The following is a 24006-nucleotide window of genomic DNA, read 5'->3' as shown; positions in this document are numbered from 1 at the left end:
GTAAGACAATGTTTAATTTTTGTGTGACGTCTCATACTGAATTGCTATGTATTTGTGTTACTATATTGCTATTGTTCTCTTATCAATTATTATTATCTAAAATAGAGGTGGTGTTGCCTAAATTTACTTTAAAACCTGCATATTTTTTTGTATTAACCTTTGTTGAAAAAATTCGGTTAGAACCGGAACCGAACCGAAATAACCGAGAATTGAAATGCTCGGCTCCTAAAATTTTTTTAGAACCGATCGGTTCCCATTTTCTAGAAACCGAATTTCATCCATAACTGAGGGAACCGAAACCAAAACCGAACCGATAACCGAACGCCCACCCTGCTAGGCTCTAGCTCTAGCTCTAGCTTGTCGACTCTCATGGTTGGTCCTACATGCTATTGTCTTGCCAGCGGGCGTGGAATCGTCGAATCTTGTCGTGTACAATTTTCTTCTCCTTAATGAAATACGGGTATATACCCGATTGCAAAAAAATATACACTAGGACTATAATATCATATCGGGGCGGAAGGTCCAAATTAGCAATTGATAAAAAAGAAAGGACATGGGCTCGCATGAGTAGAAAAACAAAAGTTATTTGTTTTAGTTCTATCATCAACTATGGGTTCAAATCTAAGAAATTTTAGCTAATGTTTTTCCCCTGATGTTTCTTGTCTTTCCTGAATACTAAGGAGAAGAGGATTGAGTCAAACCAAAAAGCTATTTTGGAGTTTTATCAATAATTTGCTTGTGTAGGTGGGACCTGGTATTTACTTCAAAGTGGTAAAAACCTAGAAAATGTGTGTTGTTTATATTCAAACTCAAGACCTCAGACGTTTCTTAAGCACCCATACCAGCTGAGATACACAACATATGTGTCCGTACAGCTGGTGTTATTCTTTAACTGCACAAAATTGAATCTTATTTTGTATATTTGACACTTCAAACAATCTCAAATAAAGAAGTTGTTAAATGCAAAGTTATAGATTTCGTCGAGTATTGCAACTCTGATGATGACATTGTCTCCACTTAACATTGTTAATCATCACAAATCTGATTCAAGAGCTTATACTAAATATTTAGACTTGTAAGACTATCTCCAACAGCGTATGCATAACGCGGCCCATACTCAAATGCGTGGTGCACAGTGTTTTAGCGGCAAAAAGACACGCTCCAACGGAGTAGGCAATCACATGACCCATTTTGCGTCCGAGGCGACGCGGAACGTAAATAAGCGTCATCTTTCCGTCTCTTTGCGTCTCCACGCAATGCCAGGCCCACCACCACGACCGGAGCCGGCTCAACGCGGCAGCCACGTGGCTGCTCCGCCTCGCCGCGGCCAACATCGAGGGGGGCACGTGACATGAAGAACCTGCTCTAACGTCGGGTTGCACGCCGCGCCGCCGCCACCGCGGTACGACCGGAAGGAGAAGACACGGGCGGCCCTAGATCCACGCCGCGCCCCCACCGCTGCCGAACGGGGACGACCCGCGCTTGCTCCAGAAGCCGCGGTCGCGGGAGGTCCCACCGCCGGTCGCGCCTGCTCCAGAAGCCGCGGCCACGGGAGCGCTTGAGCAGGAAGTCCCTAGGGCCGGTGGGCGCGAGCTGCTGCTGGCTGGCGTAATCTCGGCCCTCGCCGCCGCCTGAGCAGGCGCGTCGAGGTGGGGAAGGGCCACCGTCGGGGTGGTGAGGGCGCCGCAGGGGTGGGGGAGGGCCACCATGGCCAGGTGCCTTGCCCGCTCGCAGGCGTGAGATGAGGGAGGCGCGCTGCCTGCGGGCGACGACGGTGAGGTGGACCCGCGACGGGGAGCGGCCGGTGTGGCCAGACGGGACCGCAACGGGGCGTGGGCGTGGCTAGGCGGGGCACGGGATAAGTAAGGGGAATGGCGGAGGCGACGTCACAGGCCTTGAAGAGGAAGGGGAGGTCGCCATCCCATCTTGCGGCGACGACACGGCTGAGCGCGGTAGGGTTACGGGCGACCAGTCATGGAGCAAGATGTCGGGCGCCAGTGAGGAGGGCGCGACGGGGTATGTGCCCATCAGAGCTCAGCGTAGGGTCATCCGTCCCTGTTCCCGCCTCCATCTCCGTCGTCCATCCAGAGCTCGGCGCAGCGTAGCGGGAGGAGGCCCGGGAGTGGTAGCGTGGGCATCATCGGCGGTACGGCCTGGTGGTCGTCGGTGAGCGCGACGCGAAGGCCCAGCCACTCTAGCAGAGCGACCGCAGGGGTGAGCGAGGCCGTGGACGACGCCATTATGTTTTCGGCGCTCTTGGCTGTTGGAGTTGGCAAGTTTTGGGTCTGTGACCCTTTCCCTGTGCGTGACCCAAACCGTGGAATAGGTGTCGCGTTTAGGCTTTCGTTGTTGGAGACAGTCTAAACCATCTCAAATTAAAAAGTTGTTAACTACAAAGTTGCAGATCTCTTTAAACTCTACAATTTTGATATAAATCCTATCGTCACCTGATCCAATATGAAAAGGTCATGATTTTTTTGCAAAGCAGCCTATCACTGGCGGTTCAAGTGTAGCTTCATCCGACAGTGATATGTTGTGTGCCTGTCATTACCGATTGAAGCCACGAACCGACAGTGATATATGAACTATCACTATTGGTTAAAACTATAGACCGACAGTAATACTCTATCACTGCTGGGTCCAAAGAAACCGACAACGATTACCAATTATGGTGTAGTGAGAGTCAAATTAACTTAGAGGAATAGTTCTCTTTTTTGCAAGGAAAAAGAGTGTTGCTGGTTACGATTAATTAAATTCTTTAGGTACAGATTGATCTATAGTAGAGAAACGACTTTCCGTCGATGGCTAAAAAATATTTAGTCTTGGTTCCAAATTGCAAATCGAGACTAAAGGAGATATAGGACCTTTAGTCACGGTTTGTGATACAGACTGGGACTAATTTAGTCCCGGTTTGTAATGGTTATCGAGACGTGTCAGCGCTAGAAGTTTTAGTCCTGGTTTGAAACACGAACCCGGATAAAAAGTATGACTTTTAGTCTCGGTTTGAGACCCAAACCCGAACTAAAGGTACCTTTAGTCCCGGTTTGTGTCTCAAACCTAGACTAAAGGTGCCTCCAGAGTGAATTTAAAAGGACAACATATCTTATCTAAGTTAGATGTGTAGTGGGAGTTGAGATGGCAACGCGCACAAGGGCTGGAGTGGGAGATCTTTAGTTCAAATCTCCACAACCACATCTTTTTTTTGACCTAAAATCAAGACCTTTAGTCCTGGTTGCATAGTCCCGGACCGGGACTAATACGTGTGCACTCCATCTCGTCATCTCGTGCGGTCATGCCAGTAGTCCACACCCTTGTTCTTGGCCTCCATGGTGACCATTTTGCCGATAGCCATTCCCTCGATCAGGGGTGGATGCATAATTAAATTGTAGGAACACTGATAGGGGGGCTTGAGCCCCCACAGCCCTCACGCTGGATCCGCCCTTGGCCTCAATGAACGTGCGGTGATAGCGAAGTCATGACTGGTGGTGCTAATACGTGTGCACTCCATCTCGTCATCTCGTGCGGTCATGCCAGTAGTCCACACCCTTGTTCTTGGCCTCCACGATGACCATTTTTCCGATAGCCATTCCCTCGATCAGGGGTGGATGCATAATTAAATTGTAGGAGCACTGATAGGGGGCTTGAGCCCCCACAGCCCTCACGCTGGATCCGCCCTTGGCCTCAATGAACGTGCGGTGATAGCGAAGTCATGGCTGGTGCCGCGTGGGTGCATGCGGAAAGCCAGAAACGTCATCTCGGGTAGGCCTTCCCCAATGCAACTTTTTTTACTAGTGGCCTCAAGGATCATGTAGGATCGGATAAAAAAGTACGTGCTCTATATTTGTCATAGTAACTTGCAGAAGCTATATATATATGCTTCGGGAGAGAGAAGGTGGTGCATACTAAAAAGAAGAGGGAGATGAAATAAAAGTGAGGCATGATAAAAACAAAAAGTTTGTGGACAAACCACAAGTAGTGATAGTTTGCATTGTGTGAATAAGGGCCTGTTTGTTTCTCTAGTCCTAGGACTAGAGACTAAAATAGGAACTAAATAGTAATCCCTAATAGTGTTTGTTTGAATGGACTAGAGGGGACTAAAGGGCATTAAAGCTGCTGAATAAAGACTAAAATACCCTTACCCTAAGGGGTGGGGACCGAAGACGGGCATGGGGTGTCAATTTGGCCCCATAAGTCCCAATAAGCCTCACCCCAAGGGACTTCTGCCTTTTAGTCTCTAATCCGTCTCTAGTCCTCGTTTTAGTCTTTCATGTTTGGTTAAAAGGGACTAAAAAATAGTTTCTAGTCCCTATTCCCATGGAAACAAACATGGCCTAATAGTGTCAATATTTTCTAGTCTATGTGGATTATTTTATTTGTACTAGAACCACTAAGAGTGTTAGCCTCCATTAGTGGTGCCCTAATGGGCAAGTAAAAGCAGTCACCCCTGTGCATAAAAAAAGCAGTCAACCTTGCATGCATGTAGATAGGGTAGGAGATAGAATAATAGCCATGGAACAAAGAATGCATGCTGACATGTTCTACCTGGGGCATAAAACTACTTAGGGCAATCCCTAATACTAAGAACTAAAGATAGTTTCTATGTTTATTAATTTATATTGATACTACATATAGAAATTATGTTCCTAAAAGATAGTTTTTATATAGAATAATATTTATTTGTCTAGTCACATGTCTTATTTCTCTCTCATCTACCTAACACATCTATTCATGTCATGTTCTCGTGTAGACATAGTTTCTTATTAGACCTGAGCAAATTAGGTGCGGCCCGTGGGTTGGCCCGAGCCCATTGGGTTTTGGCCCGCCCACGGACCTTAGTGGATAGGGCTTGGGCACAGATCTCGCTGTCCAAAAAAAATTTCTTGGCCCGAGCCTGGCCAGAAATATTTATTTTAGCTATTTTACACTAAACTCTGGGGGGCACACCCAAGCCCGGACCCAACTCGACTCGTCCAATGGAACGGTCATGGACGGGATTATTTTGGCTTAAAATAACCGGCCATTTTTCGGCCCAGCCCGAACCTGACCCGACCTGCAAAATGCTCAAGCCTATTTCTTATTAAGAAATCATTTTGTTCTGTCTCCTCATTAAATCGCTCGCTACATCAGCAAAATGTTTAGGTGACATTAATTATTGCACATAGAAACAATATTGGTTTCTGTACTATGAGTGTCCTTACCATGCCTGCATTGTGAGTGTCCTTACCATGGATGTGTACTTTACTGGGATGAGAACGGCTTCTTGAAGTTCATTGGCACGGCCTTGTTCCACCATCCTGCCAAAGGCTGTGCGGGACATCTCCAACACACTTCCAATCATCTATACACATGTGCCATATAACCAGTGACGAAACCAACAACTTTGGTTAAGGGGATCTTTTTATTTTGTGCCTCTCATCTAGGTACAGTAGTAACATCTGTTCGTACACACGCACACCCACTACTCGCACCACCCGTGTACAAACAAATATATAACTACACTTAGATCTTGAAGACTGCGTCCTTCTTGAGATCACCGAAATGCACTGATTTCATAGGCGATGAGCGCGTCGCAATCCTCTTATGGCTCCACGCGAGAGAGGCTCCAAATTTTTGAGAATAAATCCCGGTGAGCACCAGGGTTCGAACCCTGGTGGGCAGGCTGCCCACCGCAAGCCTTTGCCATCCTAGCTGAAGCTCGGTCTCTTGGTTAAGAGGGTATGGACAAACATGATGACACCGTATAACTGTCCTTACCATGCATGTGTACTTTACCCAGACGAGAATGGCTTGTCGAAGTTCACTGGCACGACCTTGTTCTACCATCTTACCAAAGGCCGTGCCGGACATCTCCAACACACTTCCAATCATCTATACGCATGTGCCATATAACCAGCGGCAGCAGCTTTGATTAAGAGGGTCTGGACAAACATGATGACACCATATAAGTGTGATGAATATATAGAATAAGTGTATGTTTTAATAATTTTTTCAATGCTTTACATATGTAGTTAGTATTTATAAGAAAAACTCACAATGTTATCGTAAAAGATGAGTAAAAATGGGCAAAATATGATGTGCATTGAAACATTATAAATGTATTTAAAAATTCAATTATTTTTTTTTTGGGTGGGGGGACGTCCCCTGCTAGCCCCCTGGTTCCGTGAGTGCATATAACTGAATGTTTATTTGACCCAAACCCAAGAGCACATAGGGGCCTAAAACATCTTTTAGTTATTTTTCATAGATGCTAAAAATCAAGTATGACCCAATTATTTATACCTTGCATCATAACTTTTGCAAAGTTAAAATTAAAATGCTTGCTAGAATTCTATATTTGATTTTTCATTTAAGCTATTTAGCCCCAATTTATTCCAAAAAAAAACTAGAAAAAATCATCTAAATGCATGGTTCAAAAATTAGTATTTTTATATATGTGGTCAAGTGAAATTCAAAGTTCCTTAGTTAAGGGCAAGCTCGCAATTAGGTTTTATTTTGAAATTATATTTAAAGAATTTGAAATAAGATTAAAAAATCATGACATGTCTCTACAAATTTCAAAACAAAGCCATTTTAGCATGCCTTTCGTTAAGAAAATTTGCATTTTACTCGAGCATGTATGCTAAAAAAATCATATGCCAAAATACTACTTCCCAAATAAATTTAGATGGTTTTTTGGAATTTTGGAAAACATTTTTGATGCCAAACAAGTTAACCAAGAAATGGGAAATACTTGTTGGCTTATCAAAAATCTAATTTTATTTTTTAATATAAAATTGTATTACAAGGTAACCAAAAAGTCTTTTTTCCAGAAGAATAATTTTTGAAAGCCGTTTGAGAATGAAAAGGCACTATATATTTTTGTTTATTCGGCGCATACAAGGTATACTTTTGAAATTACCACACAAAAAGTGCATTTAAAAAATTAAAAGCTCGTTATAATGTCAAGTTCAATCCACTAGAAACACATGTTCAAACAATCACTTATGGACCTTACATCTAATCAATAGATATAATAGATCCAATTACAAGATATTTTGTCTACTGTTTTGTCTACTTTATAAAATATGAAATACATAAATATTTTTTTATATTATCTCCTAAGACGTAATACGTAGTAGTCAACATTTAGATCAACGGTTCAAAGTTACTTTGGGAGTACAATAGCAATCTCTAAAACCATATGTGCACGTTTCATCAAAGAGAACCCAATAAGCCAAGCTAGGATCAGTTTGCTATCTAGGCACCCAATTATCACACCAAATACCAATACTCTTTCCATCCCAACTCTCAAAATTATTATAACTTTATTTTTTTTTAAAAGAAGTCGCTTTAACCGCGAATGCTGTATGTCACATATGCGACGGACTGAGATTCAGTGACTTTCCTCTGTAAAGTCACGTTGTAACTTTCTCCATCCTTGCCGTCCAAATCAGATCCGAAGGCTTGTCTCAGGCCTTGGGGCCATCTGTCAGAGACTGCTAGCCTGAAGATGCTTCGCTGCCTCGGCACTTCAGAGCCGCGTCTCGCCTCGCCACGTCGCCACTACGGCGCCGCGCCTCGCCGCCATCCGGCGCCGCCCCGGCCGGCCGGACCTCCGATGCAGAGCCTCGTCGCCCTCCTGCACCGCCCCAGCACTCCGGAGCCACGCCTCGCCGCCATCCCGCACCGCTCCGGCCGGCCGAAACTCCGATGCAGAGCCTCGTCGCCCTCCTGTGCTGCCCCAGCACTCCGGAGCCTCGCCTCGCTGCCTTCCCACACCGGCCCGGCACCCACGTTGCCCTCGCGCGCTGCCATACCGTGCCGCTGCACTGCTCTCCCGCGGCAGGGCTTGCCCGCGTCGGCCTTGCGCGCTATAGCGCCGCGCTCCCGGGGCTTGCCCACGCCGCTGCTACGCCGCCAGACGACGAAGGAGAGCTCCGAGCACATGTTGCCGATCGACACGCTCTGCACGCAGCAGGACGCCGCCAGATAGCGCAATGGCGGCGCGTTCCTCCTGTTCGCTAAGGACAAGACGAAGGTGCAGCGCTACAGGAGCTCGCCCTCACGCCCGCAGACACGCTTCTTCAATGCCCTCAAGATCCTCGTCGGTGTTCAAGGTACACACGCTTGGACTACGTGCCGGAGGGGGTGGAGGGCCGGGCTGCCGCCGCTCGTTGGGGCTCAGTGCCGCGTCAATGAAGTGCCGCCACCGTCTCCAGTGCCAGACCATACCACTCGCTAGAACAAGGCCTCTGCTTCTCCTCACTCGCGGTTCCTCTCCGGCCACGGCTGCTGGCTACCTCGCATGCCTATCTCCCGGCGACGACCAGCTACGCGCTGCTCGCAAACACATTCACGCCATTAATGGCAGTGGAGACTCCAACTTCATATTTTGTTTCGACCCAAAAATCCACCGCACTTGGTTGCTTGATTTCTCCCAAATACAAATTGACGACAAATTGTGCAAAATTGCTTGATTTCTCCTATTGAGCCGCTGTCGTCCTGGACAGGGACATCAGTGAGGAGGCCATGATGTAGGACTTAGGAGCATAGCAGAGCATGGCAGAGGCCATGCTGTAGGACTTAGGAGCATTGTAGAGCATGGCATCGCAACTTGCCACACTGCAGTTCTGCTGCACCTAGTTGCTATCCGCGCCTCCCCGGAGGGGCCAGAAGTCCCACATGAGGCACCGCTCCGCTCGGAAGGAGACCCATCGTCGCCGCGCTGGCCGCCCCCTTTGCCGTGCCAACCTTCGCACCAACCGCGCACGCCCGCCGTATCCCGTGCCGGCCGCCCGATCGCCGCGCCCTGTGCCCACGCCGCCCTCCGCGCTGGCTGGGCCGTGCACGCACACAGGGCTTGTTTGGTTTGCACCCTGGACTCATTTTGCCTAGGCAAACAGCTGCCTGGATGCTGCCTGGAGTGCATTTGGATGGAGCCCTGGAAACGTGTCTGGGCCAGGCGAGGCACCCTCTACCAGGCCACCGAAAATGACCGCCTCGCAACAGCACGCTGCTGCCTGGGCTAAATCAATACGGTAATGCACTTTTTGTCTTGTTTTTTATTTGCTGTAGTCATTTAATTTTGTTTTTTTTTGTCTCACCATCAAGATATAAAGGTGTGACCGAAACACATTCCCATGTTTCCTTATAATATCCGTCCCTTAATTATATGTGTAAATAGTTGTCAAGTATAATAATAAAATTATTTTTTATTTTTATATTATTTATTTATAAAAGCAATGATTTATACTAAAAAGACATAATTTATCAATATATTTCCTATTTAATCTTATTAAACGTGATTATCTAATATTAGACACATGGCAACAATTTACTAAATTATATATTTTAGTTAATCAGATTATAAAAATGCATGTTAACTATACAAAGATAAATAAAAAACACATTAATTTAAGCATATTATAAATTAAGAAAACTCACTTATCTGTTTTTATTTTATCACCGTATGTTTTTTTGTATATTTGACGTATTATTAATTAAGAAAATGAATTAATTACCTCTCCAGCGGAGAAGAAAACACATGATCTCTATTCATTAGCTTTCTCAGGCCAGGCATCTAACCAAACGAATAACTCTCAACTTGCCTAACCAGACAGATTCTCTTAGAATTCCAGACAACTCTCAGGCAACACTTTTCTCCAGGCAAGTATCCAGGCTTCCAACCAAACATGCCCACAACGCTGGCCGCGAGCTCACCACCCCGGCCGCGCACGTGGTGTCCGCGCCGGTAGCCGCTCGCCGTGCAGCCCTCCGCGATGGCCTCGCACGCTGGTCGCATGCCGTACCAACGTGGGCGAGCCCATGGGAGCATGGCGCGGCGGCACAGTGACACGCGAGCGCTGATGCAGGCAAGCCCCGCCGAGGACGGCGCGGCGGTGTACGACGTCAATGCGGCGCGGCGGCACGTGAAGAAGCCGGCGCGGGGCCTCTGCTCTATGCTTTCCTATAAAATACTGATACTTTACGCTGGATTGCTTGTCGGCCGTTGGATCTGTATTGAATGGTGGATGGAGGTGGGAAAGTTACGTTGTGTCACTGAATCCGCCGTGCTAACGTCATGGCTTTATCTTGGAGATATACATAAAAACAAACGAACAATAATTTTTTTTCATAGTTTAACTTTTACACAATTGTATTTGAGCATGTATATAATCCGGGAAACACTTTTCATAAGAAGGCATAATAAAGTTATTTATCGCATTAACCATCTAAGTTATATTCTGTTTAATTCCTTAAACATGACTTGGAAATTGAAGTGCGCTCGCTCAACTTTGGCATTTCAGGCATCAAGTTAATGACAAAGTCAGTGTTGACCTCTGAGGAAATTGAAGTGTGCCCGACAATCCTGAGTGGCCCCTCCATTGCAGCTGAAAATAATAAATTTTAGATGAATATGCATAGTGAATAAAATGGTTTACCAACATGCCCAATAATATATAAAAAATTAAGCACCTGCCCAATAATATATATTTATATGAGGACTGATAAAATGGTTTGAATATACCCACCGTTTATCATCAGTTTAGGATGTCTTTACAATATTATTGGTGCTCTTCCCTGTAGGATCCAACTCCTCTTTTGGTTTAGCCAAAATTCTTGTTGTTGATCTTGACACTCCCCTTGATAAACCAACATAGAGTTGTTCATGCGAGGACACGAGTTCTGAAAGGTAGATCTCAACATTAGGGATGGTTTGTCTCTGCGATTTATTTATAGTCATGGCAAAACTTAACCGTACTGGGAATTGTTTTCTCTTGAACTTGAAAGGAAGAGAAATATAAGACAATGAGAGCCTTGGTATGAAAACCCTTTTCTACGCATGCTGTCCACCAACGATCTCGATATCAATTGTATTGTCTTGCAATGCTATGATCATAAGCCTTGTTCCATTGCACAATCCGTTGTTAGGATCTAGGTTGCGGAGAAGAATCACAGGACAATTGATTTTTAGCTTCAGCTCATGCGGGGGAGGCCATTTGGAGTTATTGAGTTCAAAAAATCAATAGGGAAGTGATTCTGAGGATCGTCAACAATAGTGTTGAAGCTGTGGTAAGCCTTTTTCTCACATAAAAACCTCTCAATCATCGTTGTGTTCAGTCTCAGAATGAAAAATTTACCCACTTGTTTCGACGGCATATATATTGATGTTTTGCTGTAGAAAGAATTCCATATAGAGAAGGTCAGAAGGATGTTCTACTTGTAGAAAAAATAATAAATATTTAGAAGAGGGTGCAACTTATATGCATTATTACAGTCGCACTTGGGATTGCGACATATCGTACACCGAATTTACTGTCCCCGATTTTTTTTTGGGAAGGCTATTTACGGGCACAACCGTCAGTTGCACAGCTCGGGCCGAATGAACCCAGCAACTCCGGCATAAACTGGCCCAATAAGACAGACACCCATACCTAAAAGAAAAGCCCAGTTAGAATAACACGGCATGATCAAGAAGGCTACGACGTGTGTGGTTTTCCCTTTTTTTTTGTCCGGTGGTCTACATAATAATATGCAATTAGACAATAGCACCAATTTTTTTTACGACTTACGTAGACACACACAAAACTTTTTCCTACGAGCATCTCTAAAAGATTAAGCTAACAAATGTTGAGATTGATAAAGTTACCAAAATAAATACAGAAAAAAATGTGAAACTTATGACGTTGCCGTCTCGTCAAAGGAAAATCTTGGCACGAAAGGATCAGTTTCAGTATCTACAGAAGCTTGACCTCGTCGGGTTTTGTGGTCGCTTTCTCAAAACTAAAACGATTCACTAACCAGAATCAAGTTGCTTGGTATTCCCTGTGGCCCAATTGTTCGAGTAAAATGCAACGCCGGTTTGCCGAATCGAGTATCGACTGAAGCGGCTGGATGGCCTGACGCAGGCACGCAGCCTTATCCAATTGCAACATGCAAGGGATAGCCCCAGCGGCCAGCGGCCTTGGCGATCCATCGTCGCATAGTAGCCCTCTTCTGCTGCAGTTCTACGCCACTCCAGCTAGCAGCTGTACCAAGCCCGAGAAGACGAGGAGAGTGACAGCGTCCCTTTACGCCGGCCAGCTAGCCTGTACGTACACTGCAGCGACCAGCGAGTAGCAGCCTGTTCGGTTGGCTTGTTCGTATAATTACTGGTTCATGAAGAAGTACTGCTGGCTGGTTTGTGTAAGAGAAAAATACTAGAAATTTACGATCGTTTACGACAAGCCACCGCCAAACGAACAGGCCGTGGGACATTCGACCTGATCCAGTCGACGATGATGTATCGGATCAACCTAGAGCCCACCTGCGTGCTTGACGCGGACGCGGACTGGCAGACGCAACGGTCACGCCACGCCATGCACAGCGCGACACGGCAGGGTCGCGGGCCAGGGCAGCGCGAGCGGTCACCGGTCACCGGCTCAACGCGCTAAAGCGTAAGCAGTTCGCGCCAGCCAGCCCTTTCGGGCGACAGACGCGACGCCACCTGCCCGAGGACTCACACCACGAGAGACTGGGGGGCGCCAACCATTGCCAAGTCGTAGGGGCCAGGGAGCGCCGAGCGCGCACGACGGTGCCGCAAGAACGCAACTGTTAACTGTTGTGCCGGAGAGCAAAACGGGGACGCGAAGGCAAAGCCGACGCCCGACGCCGGCCGCCGGGCCCCGGCCTGGGTGGCTTGGTTCGCCTGGCTCCATCTTTTCGTTCGGTTTCGGCGAGCCTGGAAAGGGAAGGGTCCGCGCGGTGCGGTCCACACGACGTCCCTGGCTGGCGGTCACGGGCCACCGCGGGCGCTGCGCACGCGCGAGTCTACAGCGCAAACTCCGCCGGTCGGTCGCACGGTCGGGCCCTCGCGGTTTCGCGCCCAACCGCGCCCAGACCTGTGCAGCTGTGCCCTGCCCAGTCACCTGACGACGGGCTGTATTCCTGCCAGTTTCTCGCCGTCGGATCTCAGATGCGATTCCATCCCGAGCAGCGGCCAGCGGGCGAGCGGCAGCGCCTGCTCCGGCCGGCCATGGCACCGGCCGCGGCTGGAGCTGTCGCGATCTCATCGCGCTGGCAAGATCAGCCGCACCGTTAGCCGGCCACGGAGGTTTTAGAGAACCCGATACGCGTCTTTCGGGCGTCCCCAACAAGGGAATCAGAGCTAGGAGGCCTATGTGGAGGAGAGAGAGCGCAGGAAATCTCGTCGCTAGTGAGTTCATCTAGCTAGGCTCGCAAACACCCCGGTAACACCCGGCCACTGTAGCACTCGGCCCCATGACCCACCTCCATGGCTGGTCTTTTTTGGCTTTTCTTTATTTCTACGTCACGCCACGCAAGCTGGCGATTTGCCCTGCTCATTGAGGACGCCCTTAGGTTCCCCTCGGAAATGCTGTGCCATTTGTTCAAGAACGAAAACGTCGTGTCGTGTCGTGTCGTTGCAATCCTACGAGCACCAATGCGCTCGCGCGCGCACACACAAAATACGGAAATCTAACGACCGGTCCACCGGGGAAACGACTCTTCCTGCATCGCCAGCGCAGGCAGGCAGCGCTTGCATTGCATGGTCCCCGCCCAGAACGGTCGAGGCCAGCCTACCGAATCTGGCTCACGCGACAGACGCCGGTGTCGGATCAGCGAGTCCGCGTCCGGTCACAGACAAACCAGATGGAATAGTCGAGATCACAGATTTGCGCTGCAGAGCGCCACCAATTGGTCAAGGAGGTCCAGAAATATACCACCCAGACCCAGTGACGTGTATCGTGTGCATCTTCTTGAAACGAAAATTAGGAGTGTTGCTGCAGCAGCAGCGCATTACCACCCTGGGTTTGAGACGGACACAATTTGGAAGCTACCCCTGAAGATAAGGCTCTGTAGTTTGTACAAAGTCCAAACGCCAGTACGCCAGGCGCCGCAACAGTACACCGCACACCCCACACGCCCGCGCACAGGGCTGGATGGACCGCGCCATCGCCAAAAATACGAGTAGAAGAATATCAGGCGGCAAGAGTGCGTTCACAAACAAATAAATCCAATCCAATGGAACAGGGCCATGCACTGGAGTCACGATCAGACAACTGGATCGCAGATTCCAGCCTCGTTGTCACCAGATATACAGCCTGTTCGTTTGACTGTGGCTTGTCGTAAACAATCATAAATTTCTAGTCAGAACAGTATTTTTCTCTCACATAAACCAGCCAGCAGTACTTCTTCACCAACTAGCAACGATACGAATCAGTCAACCGAACAGGCTGATACACATAGGCCCCATCGTTTTCCTCCCCGTTGTCTTTGCCTTCGTTTCAGGCAAGTAGGCGGGCAGCGGACGCTGCTCCAGCAAATCAGCAGTGCATCGCTGTCTGTCCCGGGTTCCTACCGGTGGACAGGTTGTTAGCGTGGGGAGTTCAGTTAGCGCCCTGGTTTTGTTTTGCAGGATCCACGGTCTGGAGCAAACAAAAGCTTCGGAGCACAGCTGAAGCTGGTGCGTTGTTTAGTGATGAGAACTCCAGTTTAGTTGAACTGCCTCACATGAATTAGGTGCAGCAGCACAATAGGACTTGGGGCCTCACATGAACACTGCTGATTACCTGAAGCTTGTGCTCTGGAGATTTGACGCTCACCTGGCCATTTCAATGTCCAGGTAACCAAAAGCCAAAACATGTTAGCTCTATACTTGACCTGGTTAGACTCACATGAAATGGTATCTTTCTGAACGACGATCATGGAAAGATAAGACACCAGATCATGACGTATAATTGAACTATTACAGGTAGTGTCATGGACTCATGAACCTTTATGGCCATCCCAGAGGGAAAAAAAAGGGTATAACTGATAACAGTAAGTACCAGTGAAATGATCATAGCTGAGGCGTTGCTTCAGAAGAACATGGAAATACTTCAGGCCAGGGTCATACTTTTCGACGAATACAGGATTACCTTCTTTTGCAAATTGTCAATATCCAATACAAACCAACAACCCTAGCATTCTTCTACTTTAATCTTAGCAAATGACATCGCCAGTTAGCAAATTTTTCGAACTTCCAGGCAATTCTGAGACAATATCACAGCATACATGATCAAAGAGCAGCTACACAGCAGTACAGAGCCGAATAAAGAGACAGAGAAAGATTGGGGGTGAAGAGACAAAGAATGAACACAAGGATCGCTTGAACCTTCTATTTCAACGGAAGCATAAGGATTTGCACACCCTAGCAGTAGCAGCTAACTGTCTATCTTCCGTCAGCAGAGGTGAACGACTCCGCGAATCCAGGAGGCCTCGTAGGGATGCTCGTCTGAGTGTTATCCAAACTTGCAACAAATGAAGAGGTTGCACCGTCAAAGTGGCTGCTATCCTCAAATGCCTGCCATCTCTTCAGAGCCTGAGGCAGGGTCATGTTCAGGTCGATACCGTAGCTGTCATCAGAGTCTGGGTCGGTTGGTTTCCAAACTTCCGAAAGGGTAGAAAGAACATTAACAGCATGGCCCATGTCAGGCCTCTGGTGTGCTTCCCTAGCGCAGCAGTGACCAGCAAGCTCTGAAACAGTACAAACACTAGCATATGCCTCCTCATCAAGGTCAATAACAGGGTCGATTGCTTTGCGGAATGTTTCCTTGTTGAGCTGCATTCTCCAAAACCATGTAACTAAATGCATGCTGTCTTCAGGCTGAGTCTCATCAAGTGCCCTGCGTCCTGTAATCAGTTCCATCAAGATTACACCAAAGCTGAAGACATCAGCTTTTGTTGTCACACGTCCAGTAACTGCACATAAAAATGTTCATTTCTGTTAGACAGATGTTGTGAGTGGCATATTTAAATTCATCAACACGCTTTTCAAAAAGGAGCATGGCTGAAATTATCAATTAGTACAACGCAGGAAAGATGATATAGCTAACAATTTAGGTTACCTTGTTTCCTAACAGGAAGATGAAGGGCAAAACAATAGTTACAAGTGAAAGGTACAATTAAAGCTCCATTGATGGTCTTGGGCTATTGAAAATGTCTTAATGGTACAAGGGAATGGTCCAGCACGCAAACGTTAAGTTTATGTTGAATATAGGTAATCCACCCATAGATAGTAATGCTTGGGGTGAAAGAACATTTACAATTTTAAATGGCGCTTACTCCGCAAATAAACTTATTCTAGTTGATCGCAAGGTCAACCAAAATTTAAAAGATCTTTTCAGGTATCACATTTGGAAAACAAATTTCTTAGTGAGCACCTAAAGTATCTCTCATGGAAGGTACGAGAAGCAAGTCACAAGCCACAACCAGGGGCGATGCCAGAGTATAATAAGGGTGTGCACATGCACCAGGGAAGAAAAATTACAGTAGTAAGTTAGCTGATTTTTACCATATAATACATTATTCACAACTAAAAAGTCATTTTAGAGGAAAGATGGTAATATGCAAGTATTCATGATACTATTATGTATATCAGTATATGCCATAGCTCAAATGTATGCTTGACTGCTTGGTCATTGAAATGAATAGTCATTTCGGAGGAAGCTATTAATGTTTAACCATTAAATGATATTACTACAGGTAGCTGTAGGTTAGATGTAATGTGCTTGTCAATTCAACTGAACAAAAAAAAAATCAATATACTTGGAAAGAAGAAATATAGGATGATCACCTGCATACTCTGGTGCAAGGTACCCAAAAGTGCCAGCAAGTCTCGTCTCTACAGAGACACACTTCCCATCAGCTGGTGCAAGCCTAACCAATCCAAAGTCTGCCACCTTGGCCTTCATGTCATCGCCAAGAAGTATGTTTGATGGCTTCAAGTCTCTGTGGATAAAGGTCTGCTGGGCAAGGCTGTGAAGGTACTCGACACCCCTTGCAACATCAAGTGCAATGCTAAGTCGCTTTTTCCATTCCAATGGCTGCAAATTGTTCTCTGACCACTCAAACAGGTGTTGGCTCAGTGTTCCCTGTGGCATGTATTCATACACAAGAATCCTCTCATTGCCATCAAGGCAGTAGCCCAGCAGTGAGACAAGGTTCCGGTGACGGACCTTGGTCAAAACAGCAATCTCTGATTTAAACTCATTTAGCCCCTTGTTACCCATCACACCAGCCTCCATCCGCTTTACAGCAATTTTTGTGCCGTCATGAAGCTCACCCTTGTAAACAGTGCCAAACCCTCCTCGACCAAGGATGTTCTCCTCGCTGAAGTTGTTGGTCACACTGCGGAGAACTTGGATTGAAATGACCATATTTCCACTTTCAACAACATGGATGTCCCGTGGACCACTGCTCGCTTGGCTATATGTCTCGCTTGTGCGAGCACCACCATTAGCATTTCCCCCTGCAACTGTGATTTTAACCATGTCATCTGAACCTGAGTGCCATGGATGGATAACCATGGCATGTGGACTCTGCACCCTTCCGAAAGGCTTCTGCTTTCTCTTGTAACAATAGAAACCTAATGCAGCAACAAGGCCTAGTCCAACAACTGTACCAGCCACTGAGCCTGCAATGACTCCAACAGAAGACGAAGAGGAGCCCCCATTGTTACCACTGCTTCCGCTGCTGCCTCCCCCCGATGGACTGTGGTTGCTACCGCCTGATCCTGCCGCTGGTGCAGGAGCATCCTTGCCTATGTTAGGGTTACCAGCAGTTTTCACCACTGCACTCTTGGAAGCAAAGGTAGGAAGTTTCCCATAGAGATTGTTGTTTGACAAATCGACATCTGTCAGCAAAGGCAACGCGGCAACTTCCTCAGGCACAGTACCAGTGATGTTATTGTTAGCAAGATTTAGCACCATAAGTGAGCTAATCTTCCCGATGGCCGGTGAGATACTTCCACTGAGACCCTTGTTGGTAAAAGTCAGCCCAGTAATGTTACCTTGGATGCAACTAACACCCGGAAACCTACACGGATCATTCCCCCTCCAATCCTCAGCAAGTGAGGCCGGGTACATGAACCCAGCAGCAACCTCGAGCAGCAGGCTCACACGGGGATCGCATGGCTTCCGGGCTTCCTGCACACAGAACTGCTCTGAATCTGCTTCCATGTCTGTCCCTGCAACAAGCTGATCAGGAATCTGAGGCATCGGCCCCTGCAGCAAATTATTCGTCAGGGTCACCTTCTTCAGGGCCTTCAACTTGAAAAGACTCTCAGGCACCGGTCCTGTGAGCTTGTTGTCGCGAAGTTGCAAATCCCATAGATTATCAAACCTCGCGAAGTCCGGCAAGGGCCCAGTGAATTCGTTAAGATTCAGCCACAGTTGCTCCAGAGAGGTCATGTTGCTGACAAAGCTAATCGACCCATTGAGATGCCCGCCATTGAGCCAAAGCTGCACCAGCTGCGCGCGGGCCAGCGACGCCGGTACGGGTCCTGACAGCTGGTTTAAGGCCAGCGACAGCCGCTGGAGCACCGGCATCGCACCCAAGAAGTCCGGGAGCGTGCCAGAGACGTTGGCGCCGTTGGCGGAGAAGTTGGCGAGGGAGGCGCAGTCGGCGAGGGAGGCGGGGAGCGTCCACGACGTGAACGGGTTGTAGTCGATGGAGACGGCGGTGAGCCCGGTGAGGCCTTTGAAGAAGTCAGCGGGGATGGAGGTGAAGCTGTTGTTGTGGGCAAGTAAAATCTGAAGCGAGGAGAGCCCCGGGAGCGAGGGCAGCGGGCCGGAGAGCTTGTTCTCGAAAACCTCGAGGCGAGTGAGCTCGGTGAGGTCGCCCACCTCCGGGGGCAGGGTCCCCGTGAGGCCGCGCTTCCCGACCTGGATCGCGGTGACACGGCCCAACGAGTCGCAGGACACCCCGTCCCACCGCTTCGGAGAGCAGGGATCGCCGGCGACGTCCCATCCCAGCGTCTTGTCCGCGCCAAGCGCCTTCGCCACCGCCCGCATCGCCGCCACGTCCGACGGCGACGTCTCCGCCGCCGCGCCGGCCGCGAGCGCCATCAGAGCCAGGACCACGAGCCCGCGCCACGGACCGGCGGCGCCCTCGTACCGCCGCCGCCGCCGCGCGGTGGAGGCGGTGGGAAACGGCATTGCGTCAGAGAGTGACAGAGAGTTGGGGGAGAGATAAGATGAGAAGAGAGAGAAACTGGAGTATGTTTTGGGAGGTGAGATTTAAGTGAAGAAGAGAGAGAGGGGTAGTACAGGGCACATGGGCAGGGGAAGAGGGCCGGTGGCACATGCGTGGGCCCCTCCCGCAGTGTGTGCTAGGCTAGGGCTGCAGCCGCCAAGGCGTGATAATGACGGGACTACCCCCTCCCGGTCGCGCCGGTTTGAACCCGGTCTCGCGCAGCGGCGAGGGCACGAGAAGAGCCGGGGCGGCGGGGAAGACGACGCCAGCTCACGCCCGCCGACGCGTGGGGACCACGCGACGGTGGCTGTAAAGCGCCGCGATCCCTGCACCAAAAGGCGGGGCGATTTGCGCCTGTCTCATCTCGCCTGTCTCCGCGCTGGAGCAGAGCTGGACGGCCCCTGTCCGGGGGCCCAGAGGCCAGCGTCACGGGTATTCACGCGCGGCAGTTGGGCCATGGACTGCGGCAAAAGCGGGGGAAGGGAGGTGTTGGTGTGGCCAGAGTTCCAGAATTCGGCACCATACAGACAACAACACTCTTCGGAAATTCTCGGTTAATGGTGATTTTTAGGATTTCGGGGTGGGTTTTGATCGTCGTTCTGCGTGAAGATTCCACGGTTCACGCTGGAAGAAGAAAAGAAAAGGACGAAGGAAATAGGATTCCCAGGCATCTCGGGCTCGCGCTTCGTTTCATTTCCACCTGCCAGCCCCATCATGGCCACATGATCCTTGTATCGGTCGTGTCAGTTATTGATATCCAGGATATAGGATATATAAAGTAACGAAGTTAGCGTCCACGCGGTTTTTTCCGATGATCCAAGAGATATTAAAAGGTCTCATCCGATTCTTAGACTGTGGGTTCCGTCTCGTTCAACCTCAAGGCTGTTGGTTTCGTCTCGCCCAACCTCTTGGTGCGGGCTCTGTCTCACCCAACTCTAAGGTCGCGGGCTTTGTCTCGTCCGACCTCAAGGCCACGAGCTCTGTCTCGCCCGATCCCTTAGGTGCGGGCTCCGTCTCGCCCAAGGTCGCGAGCTTCGTCTCGCCCGACCCATTGGGTGCAAGCTCCGTCTCACCCGGCCTCAAGGCCACGAGCTCCGTCTCGTTCGACCCCTTAGGTGCGAGCTCCGTCTCGCCTAAGGTCGCATGTTTCGTCTCGTCCGACCCCTTGGGTGCGGGCTCCGTCTCGCCCAAGGTGGCGGGTTTCGTCTTGCCTGACCTCGAGAACATGGTTTCCGTCTCATCTGACGGGGACCCAAACCGCCGTCAACCACTTCAGGTCCAAGTGTATGGGCCTGGGTCAAAACTCTGACGCTAGGGAAGAGACTGGCACGCCTCGATGTAACATGTGGCCATGCCGGGCCATACATGGGGATTCACATCAAGAACAGTGTCGAACATGCCGGTGTTGTTCTGCCTAATCCTCGTACAGACGCTGACAATTCACCACGACGTCCGCCGAGACAGAGTGGAATATCATGACCGGCAGATGACGCCTGCGCATGGCGCTAGTGACAAACAGGGCCACGACATGAAGCCGTCCCTGTTGACATCTATAGGATCAACAGGATCCGCATGAATGAGAAGGACCCGACAACTCTGGAAGTCTTATTCTCTCTTTCTTCTACTTTTCCTCCTCTGCAACCCATGCTTTCCCCTCGTCTATAAAAGGGGAAGCGGGACGCCCCATGGAGGAGAGAGGGGGAAATAAAAAACACAAGAGCATGACACGAGCACACGGCTGAGCGGCAAGCGAGCTCTCAACACTCGTTCACTCCTTCCACCAGAGATCTGGGATCCTCTCCCTCTCTCGCCTATTTGTAACCTCTACTGCAAACCAAGTGCCGGTAACACGAGCAACAACGAACTAGACGTAGGGACGTTCTGTCCGAACCAGTATAAACTCATGTGTCCTCTGAGCACATCATCCGAGCCAGACGCGTAAATATAAATTTACTCGTCGGTGGTTCGAAAACACCGACAGTTGGCACGTCAGGTAGGGTCTTTTTACGCGTCTCAACGTCCACATTAGGCCTCGGATGGCTAGTCACGGCGTCAACTGGATCCCGGGCGTGCACATGTACTTTGGGAACCTGGACTTCATCATTACAACTGAGGGAGAGTTGGCGTAGGTTCCCGCCGCCATTCAGCCTCTCCACTCCACCGACCTCGATATGATTGCCGAGGCGCTTGAGGAGCTACAGCTGCATGCACTGGAGGCCCGAGCCGTCGAGAGCGATCAACTCCTCGGCTTCGATTACGGGAGGCTAGAGCGCCAGCTCGGTGCCTTCCTAGGACCCCGATCGTCCCGGGAGGACCTGCGTCGCCTCACCTTCTCGTTCACCAACTTCATGACGCAACTTACCGAAGGAGAGCCGCTCTCCCCGGAATACCTCATCCAGAGCGCCCCGACAGCACTCTTGTCCGGTCTGTGCCACGCCACAGAGATCGTTGGCCACCTTGTGGTGCAGCGCATGCCCCCATCCCCTACGAACGATAAGTTCATGGGGATGGCCGAATACATTATGGAATCTTTCCACGTCCTCCTCGTGGGAGAATCGTAGTAGCCCTTCGACTCTGACTCCAGCAGGGGGAGCCATCACCTCTCACGTGAATGTTTCATGGTAGGTACCCCCGAGGGTTACATCGAAAGCATCCATGAGGAAGGGGCTACCCCCAACAAATGACCTCGATGACATGGTCAAGGGGGGATGCAGGAGCCCCACCTCGCCTGCGGATAGAGCAGCTGAGGGCGCGGCACCAAGAGCTCGAAGAAGCATGACTCCAGCTCGAGCAGAAACGCGCAGAGCTCGAGCGAGAGATCGAGCGCCATGGAGACGGTGGGCGTGCGCACGCCGCGGCCCGCGACCTGAACCGGGGGATCATCGAGGACGACGAAGCCCTCCCACACTTCACCCAGGTAAGCCAAAACATCGCTGCCGGGGTGGCCTTGCTCTGGGGGCTTCTAGAGTCCGCGACACCCGACGATCGTCAGGCCCATCATGAGATTCACACGCTACTCGATCGTGCGATGACGTAGCAGGCCGAGAGGTCGCTGTCCCGACGACGCGAGCTCAATGCCAGCCAGCGCACGCCCTTAGAGCGACTCAGTAGGGACGTGTTAGTCCACTAGGCATAGCGAGGCGACAGGCCACGCACCGCGGCCCCGGTGCATGAGCATCTCGACCTCCACCATGACGCACACAACACGCTCAATGCCCGCAGGCGTGCCCACGGTGATGAGAGGGAGGAGGCTAGCCGCGGCTACCACCCTCGTCGTGGCGGACACTACGATGGCGACGAGGACCGAAGCCCGAGCCCTAACTTGCTAGGACCTCAGGCCTTTGGCCGATGCATCCTCAACGCCGTCTTCCCACCACGCCGACCGCCGACCAACATCCCAAAATACTCTAGGGAAACAAACCCCGGATTGTGGCTCAAGGATTATCGGCTTGCTTGCCAAGCTGGTGGAGCGGATAGTGACGATTTCATTATCCGTAACCTTCCATTGTTCCTAGCCGATTTAGTGCAAACGTGGTCGGAACACCTTCCGCCCAACCGAATCCAAAGTTGGGCGGACCTAAAAGAGATCTTCGTGGAAAACTTCCCACGCACATACACGCATCCTAGAAACCTATGGGATCTCAAAAACTACTGACAGAAGTCCAGAGAAGCTCTTCGGGGGTACATCCGGTGCTTCTCCCGTCAGTGCAACAAGCTGTCCGACGTCGCCGACGTCGACGCCATAGGAGATTTCCTATTCAGGACCACCTGTGAGTCCCTGGTTCACAAGCTAGGACATAAGGGCTAGTGAACCACCAAGGAGCTCCTCAACATCGCCACCAGCCACGCCTCGGGCGAGAAGGCGGTTGGGGCGATTTTCAACCACTCCAAGGGCAAGGCAAAGCGGGACAGGACACCAGCGAAGGTGCCTCTAACCGCCCCAACAAGAAGAAGAACAAGCAGCGGCGTGAGGGCTCGCTCGTGGCCACTGTCGACCACAAGGGGGTCAGAAGCCCACCGAGGGTACCCCAAACCACTTTGAGAAGCTGCTCGAAGGGCCATGCCCAAACCATGCTTTCCCCGTCAAGCACCTATACAAGGACTACGTCCTCATGAAGCGGTTCTTGTCCGGAGGCTCCAACAAGGGGGAGCATAGGAAAAGCCCAAGCTGGTCGTAGATGACGCCAAGGGGAAGGATGGTGGATTTCCGACGCTGGATGATTGCCTCATGATCTTCGGAGGGTCGGTGGCCTACGACTCCAGGCGCCGCTAGAAGCTTGCGCGTCGCGAGGTCTATACGGCCGAGCCGGCTGTGCCTTCCTTCCTTGGATGGTCAGTGTGGGGGTATGGCCCCCAAGACATGGGCCGCACCATCAGAGGTGGTCTAGCCCACAAGATCAAGGCGTGCACGACGCTGCTCGGCGTGCATCGCAAGACATTGTATAGTACCAAATAGGATACTTTACTTGTAACCCTGTCCCTCCAGACTATATAAGGAGAGGTAGGGTCCCCTAGCGGACAAGCTACTTGGTCGTCTAGATCAATACAATACACCAAAGACACAGGACGTAGGGTATTACGTCGATCAGATGGCCCGAACCTGTCTAAATCGCTGTCTCTGCGCCTTGTGTCACCATCTGGTTCCTAATTACGCGCACCCCCATCGACAAATCTTCCATCACGGGATACCCCTCGGTAGACTACCGAGCATATTCTATCGACAGTTGGCGCACTAGGTAGGGGTGTGCGCTTGATCCATGGTGAGCCAAATGGACCTCAAATCAACAGCGCGTTCTCATCATCAATCTCGTGGAGATCCATGCTGGTCCACGACGACAATTCATCACTAGCTATATCAGCCCACGCGATAGCAGATCCGATCTCAGAACCACCTCCGGGGTCACCTTCATCAACAACTCGCCGCCCACTTCCTCACTACCAGAGGAGGCAGATCAACAATGACAATCTGATCGTATCCATCGATCGGGTCGGTCTAAATCTCGTCGATTGCCT

General features: G+C 50.0%; 1 protein-coding gene across 1 annotated transcript; it reads right to left on the bottom strand.

Annotated features, from left to right (window-relative positions):
- Positions 1 to 14881: 14881 nt before the first annotated feature.
- Positions 14882 to 19184, bottom strand: LOC136530629 (receptor protein kinase TMK1-like). Its single transcript, XM_066523352.1, has 2 exons — positions 16595 to 19184; positions 14882 to 15720 (listed from the first exon to the last, which is right to left on the bottom strand). The coding sequence occupies exons 1-2, from the start codon at positions 18954 to 18956 to the stop codon at positions 15191 to 15193; spliced, it is 2892 nt and encodes a 963-aa protein (XP_066379449.1). The 5' UTR covers positions 18957 to 19184; the 3' UTR covers positions 14882 to 15190.
- Between the last annotated feature and the right edge of the window lie 4822 nt (positions 19185 to 24006).

Source organism: Miscanthus floridulus, unplaced genomic scaffold, assembly GCF_019320115.1.
Source record: "Miscanthus floridulus cultivar M001 unplaced genomic scaffold, ASM1932011v1 fs_166_2_3, whole genome shotgun sequence".
In the NCBI taxonomy this organism is placed as follows: Eukaryota; Viridiplantae; Streptophyta; class Magnoliopsida; order Poales; family Poaceae; genus Miscanthus; species Miscanthus floridulus.
Note: the sequence above shows the minus strand (reverse complement) of the source record. Positions and strands in the feature narration are given on the sequence as shown.